The 6,262-nt window shown below is 42.4% G+C and overlaps 1 protein-coding gene across 1 annotated transcript in view; it reads right to left on the reverse strand.

Annotated features, from left to right (window-relative positions):
• LOC137333992 (host cell factor 1-like) overlaps positions 1-3,420 on the reverse strand; it is a 75,981-nt gene extending 72,561 nt beyond the window's left edge. The window contains exon 1 of the mRNA XM_067998381.1: positions 3,226-3,420. Coding sequence (XP_067854482.1) covers positions 3,226-3,385 — 160 coding nt within the window. The 5' untranslated portion in view covers positions 3,386-3,420. The remainder of the gene's footprint in view (positions 1-3,225) is intronic.
• Positions 3,421-6,262: the final 2,842 nt, after the last annotated feature.

Genomic DNA, 6,262 nt, shown 5'->3' on the forward strand with positions numbered 1-6,262 from the left:
AACAGCCAAGCCTGATCCTGTCCCCACCTACTACATACACCAACTGACTCCGCGCCCCCAATCCCCATCCCCCAGGATATCGTGAGTTCAAATCCCATCACGGCAAGTTGTGAACGTGAATTCGATAAAATCAGACAATTTGTGGCCTAGCACCAGACAAATGACCACAAAACTGGCTGGACTGTTATTAAAAACCCAAAAAGTTCACTGACAACCTTCAGGGAAAGAAACCTGCCTCAGCACACTTCCAGAAATCCCCTGGACTAAATTCCAAAAGTCAACGTCAGTTAACCAAAGAAAAACCGTGCCATTGTTGGAGAAAACATTTTTAAAAAAATCATTAGCGTACAGCAACAGAAGTGATGCGCTAAAGTTACGTAGAATTACACAGGATGTACAGCACAGAAACAGGCCATTTAGCCCAAATGGTCTATGCCGGTGTTTATGCTGATTTCCCTATTGGATTTATTAGGGTCTATCATATTTATAGTTCTGGTCTCCCCTGCAAGCAGAAACATCTTCTCTACCCTATCATAATTTTAAAGGCCTTCATCAGTTCACCCCTCAGTCTTCTGAGAAAAAAAAGAGCCCCAGCCTATTCAATCTTTCCTGACAGGTATAACCTCTCAGTTCTGGTATCGTCCTAGTAAATCTTCTTTGCACCTTCTCTATATCCTTTTTATATCGTGGAGATCAGAACTGTGCACAATACTCCAGGTTTAACGCAACTTCCCTGCTTTTCAATTCTATCCCTTCAGAAATAAAGTCAAGGCACCAAGGTTCTGTTAAATATAGAAAAAAAATGTAGAATACTGAATGAGACACTGAGCTTTGAGATGTGGTAAGGCTAGCCCCGGGCAGACAGAAATCTGACACTGTGGACCCGTTTGAAAACAAATGCAAAAAAAACACATGCATGAGCACAACTCAGTGGGAGTGTATCGCTGCTGCTGTCTGTTCACTGTTCCACTGAAGCAAGTTACACTCCCAGTTATCTGCTCCAAGCTATACTACCACTGAGTATTGCAGCATTCCTCTGTGATATATTAAATTTTTAATGCGACAAATTCGCAACTAAGAGTACAGACTGATGAGGTATCTGCACGGCCCCCAGAAAATGCCTGAAATTAGGAAATCTTTTAGCTCCGCACATTTTGTGCATCTAGATTCTGCACCAATCATAATCTGAGTTAAGGTTGAAATAAAAAATATTCAGCAAGGGCTCTCGCTACTGATCACTAAATTATGAGGGCGTACATTTCTAAAGCACTTCTCACAATAGGAGAAAGAAAGACACTGAGCAGGGAGGGTACATGAGCTTCAGGGAGAAGGGGCGCTACAATTGGTCTTGATGCTTATGGACTAGGGCTTATGGAAAACTCGATGATTCCTGATCACTTGTGCTGCCATTACGTAAAATTGTTTACAATTGTTAACCCCAGTCCATCACCGGCATCTCCACATCATTACGGATATGAGCCTAGGAAAAGATTGGGTTCGGATGTGATGCTTTCCGCTGTCAAAAACCCACGTGAAGAACGGCCACTTGGGGTGAGCTGCTGGAAGGCTGCTAACGCCCAGGAACTTTAACCCAGCAAGCGTCAAGAGAGCTGGGGAGGAAATTGCAACTGGGGAGAATTAAATACAAACGCCTCTTGATTCTCAGCAATATTAGAAGAAATGTAGCTTTTTAATATTTGCACCTTGGGATGCAATGAATACACTATATGAATGAGTTTTTTAAAAATTGGGAAAACAATGTGTTCATATGCAATATTGAGGGTGCGAATCTCTCCACATATCACACTATTTAATAGCCATCATGAGGCAGTTTTACAAAGAATGAAAAAGCTTCTCAAATCCATTTTGTTGCACCAAAAAAAAATCAGGAATATCCAATAAATTGAATTAAGCAACATTGAAAAAAGGAGAAATTTAACACTATAAAATTAATTAGATCATTTGAATTAAGCAACTTTGAATAAAGACTGTATTCCCTATGTGGGAGATCTCACACTGAATGCAACAATCTTAGCAACATCAATGAACCAAATATTCCAGTACATGCTGGACAATTGATCAGCCGAAAAAAAATTATTTCAGTAAGAAAATATTGGAAGATAAATATAAAAAAGTCATTTTTTTCCTGAAAATGCAGCAAAAAAAATCTCACGAGACAGGAAAAAAAACGCAACATTTTTTTTTAAAAAACCGCTAATTTTAAAATATTGATTCTGGAAAATATGGACATTTTGCAGAATTGGATCTCAAGATGCAAATTTTGCAGGTGTCCAGTCCTGCTTCCTTTATTGCAGAGGATGTAAATATATTTAACCCCCCCCCCCCCCCCTCTACACATGATGAAGCCTTTGAGGCTCCGTCCCTTGACAACCACAGAGAAATGGCGCCCTGTTTGTACACTTTAAAAAAAAGAGAAAGAGAAAAATACGAGAAAACTGAACATAAAACCCTGACTGCTCGACTCCAAACAATGGGTTGCAAACAGACCCGGCGTCTCAGCCTCAAATAATAAAATAATTGAGGTAACGAGACAACTTTTATTGGAAAATGTCCACAAAAACGCCGCAAGAAATGGAGCCGCCGGGCGCCGCCATGTTGAGTTCCCTCTGCAGTGGGAAGGATCGGACCTTTGAAAGGGGTTCGGTCCCCTCACAAAAAATAAAAATTGTAAAAGTAATTCTAGCAAAATTGCATTTTTACATATTTTTAAAAAAATAAACTCTGCAGCTCTTGTTAAAAAGAAATTTCTCTCTCTCGTATAACATACGCTGGATTAAACTCCTCCCTCCCACCTATAAAAATCAAAATGAGGCGAATTAACTCACACTTTACCTCAGGATTTGTTTGTTTTTTTTAAAAAAAAAACTGGATGAGAGTTTCTTATTTTTAGATTTTTTATTTTTAAAAAAAAAATTATTTAAAAAAAAAATGTAGTGGGTTTAAACGAGGGGCGATATTTGGCGCCAACACCGCGCTCGGGATTGTCCGCCGGCCGCCGGCCGCCATTTTGAGCGCGGCGGCCGGAACCGGAGGGGAGGAGGCGGCGGCGGCGAGAAACAGCCGTGTGTTTGCTTCTCCATTTTGTTTTTTTTTTAAAAAAAATCATCTTCTTCCCTCCCCAACCACACGGCGCGCGCGCGCGCGCACACACCTTTTACCCTCCCCAGTCAAAATAAAAAAAAAAATTATATACATATATAAAACCTGAATTATAAACGTGCAACTCGTCCACGATCCCTTCGTTGCCCCCACCGAAAACGACCATCAGCTCTTTAATGGAGACGGCGCGGTGGCCGTGGCGAGGCCGGGGTACCGGCCCGCTGGAGTTGGTTACGCGCTTCCATTTGAGTATGGGAGCCGCCATCTTGGCGCCGCTTTCCCAGAAAAAGCTGCGAGTGAAGAAGAACAGAGCCCGGATGTTGTAAACACAGCGCAGTGCGAAGGACCCCCCCCCCCCCCAACCACGTCAGGACCCCTTCTCCGGGCTGCCCCAACCCCTTCCCGAACACCGTCACCTCAAAGTCATTTCATTTTTAACAGCAAAAAAAAATCTTAAAAGTAAACAAAAAAATAAAATCCAGTTTTCTTTCATTTGTGTTTTTTTTAAATATTAAAACGGAGATTGGATACCGTCCCGATTTTTTTTCCCCCCCCCATTCTTGGGCACGATCAGGCGATCGTTTCCGGCAGCTAAAATAAAAAAAGGCGGGGCCGTCAAGGCTTAATACCCCGGATGTCAATAACAGCGGGCGGCATCGAGGCCCACGGGGAGATTCCTCACTCGTTTTATGTTTTTTAAAAATTAATTGTTATTCCACGTTTTGCAAAAAGCTAACGGTTTCAATTGCATTTGGTGACAGTAAAAAAAAATGATCATAACGTAAATTAATAGATTGACGAATAATTCTGCTACAGGCAATGTCCGCAGACACCCAAAGCCTCAGGGTAAATCCCCGGATGTCCATAACACAGTAGAGGGGAAGGACCCCGGATAAAAAGGGTGCGGAAAAAAAGGAGAAAAGTCCGCGTTTTAATAAAAATAAATAAAACGTAAATAAACCGAAAGCGGTTTATTTAAAAACACACACGTGAGTGAAAAAAAAAATCGCCTGCTGAAACAGGCCAATTCATTAGCCACCTATAAAAGGGCTCGACGGTTCATGCCACAGGAAGGACCCCTTCATAATTTTGTCTGAAAAACTCTCGATATTTTATGTTCAATTTGTTATTTTTTTTAACGCGGTATTTGGGCCGAAAGTTTTACCATTTCATATCGCCTTAATGTTAAGGAATGCTGGTGATGTGCAATCAGGCGGATGAGTTGGACACCTCGGGTTGGAACCTGATGTAGCGAAGTGACGTCAATTGTTACGTGGTTTAATTTTGATACACGCGGCCCGCGCGGGAAAATGTCTTTCCTTCGGGACTCCCTGTTTTAATTAACTGGGTGGGTGAGAAACATGTTTTAAACCCTTGTCCGCACCAGTGTGTGAGAAGGGACGATCCCAAAGCTCTTTACAGCCAATGAATTACTTTTTTTTTTGGAAGCCGAGTCACTATTCTAATGTAGGAAACGCAGCAGCCAATTTTCGCACAGCAAGATCCCACAAACAGCAATGTGATTAGAATAAATGTAGAGGGGAAATAACTCAAACCCAGGGCTGCACACACTTTGACCATTATAAATTCCCATGTCCACATTCTGCCTCTGTACACTTGTCATGTACACTGTGATCTGCACCCACCTGCCAGTTTCGCATCTCCCAGCTCCTCAGCCCGGGCTGCGGAGAAACCCCTTCCCTTCAACCAACTCTACTTCCCGAAATGCTGTAGGTTTTGCTAATTATGAGTTATACAATCAAAGAATTATGCAAAATAAAGAACGACTCTAAAAGTGGGTCTGAATTATTTCTGCACATCCTGGACCAGTTATTCCATCCTTCCCCCCACCATCTCAGTTTCATCTTAAGACTGCACACATATTAGCACATAATCAAATCATGACATCAGTCTTCCGAGCAAAATTTTGTCCAAAATTCCAGTTCTACTAAACTCAGCCACGTTAGAACGGCTGGTTTGATTCCCTGGGCCTTGGTTCAAATCCCAGCCATGACCGATGGGACGAGGCTCTTCTATTCCGCTCCAAGAGCCCTACGTGGAGGGAGCTTCAAGAGCCTCAACCTAGTCCTTAAACGTTATGGATCCACAACACAAAATCACTCCTAATTCAACACTGAATTGGCTACAGGATGAATGAAAATGATCCAAGGACTCCCACTGGTGGTTCGAAGGGTAAATGCACCCAGAATTGATATTCAGGGCATAAATATGGACTAGGGTAAGATGTTATAAGGCATTGTTCACATGGAGAGAGATGAGAAATGAGAGTTTGGGCTGTAAAGCAATTTACAAAAAAAAAATTGCAATTAAAAATTTTAATCTGTTACTCTTGATTTTAATCACATTTAATTAATGTTGTTGCCGGCTTTGCTGAGTAGTTACATGCCAGCTTTACTTTTACCATAAAGGTCAGCGACCTGAAACGTTAACTCGTTTTTCTCTCCACAGAGGCTGCTTGACCTGCTGCATGGTTCTAGCATTTTCTGTTTTTATTTCAGATTTCCAGCATCTGCAGTATTTTGCTTTAATTGTTTCTGGCTGCTATGTCGGTTATATTGGTGTCTGTTTTGGCCTGTTTTCACCAATATGTCGTCCCGGTCTTTATTGAGAGCTGAGGGTGATTTGTCTGTCCCATCAAGGTTAATTATATACTGGATAAATTAGAATATGTTAGAAGCAACAGCATAATTCAGAGACAGTCAGATGTACTCAAAAATCTAATAGCTGAAAATGAAAGAAGCAACAGAAAGTTATGTTGCAGTTGTTTCATGCCTTAGGAGTGCCTGACTGGAATGTTTGCTGCAGCTGAACGGATGGGGTTTCTGTTGGACCCCAAACTCTACTTCCAAATGGCTCAGGTTTTCCCATTTCCCCTCTCAGGCATTTCCTTCCCTTATCCCACCACCACCCCCCGTATCCCATTCCCCCCTTGCTCTGCATCCCATCCGCCTCACCCTGTCCCCTCCCCGTATCCCATTCCCCCCCTCGCCCGTCCCCTCCCCATATCCCATTCCCCCCACCTCGCCCTGTCCCCTCCCCGTATCCCATTTCTTCCTTGCCCCACTGCCTCCTCTCTGCGCGTTAGAAAAATTAACATATGAATCACAGAAATTAATTGCGA

The sequence above is a fragment of the Heptranchias perlo genome, chromosome 17 (assembly GCF_035084215.1).
Source record: "Heptranchias perlo isolate sHepPer1 chromosome 17, sHepPer1.hap1, whole genome shotgun sequence".
In the NCBI taxonomy this organism is placed as follows: domain Eukaryota; kingdom Metazoa; phylum Chordata; class Chondrichthyes; order Hexanchiformes; family Hexanchidae; genus Heptranchias; species Heptranchias perlo.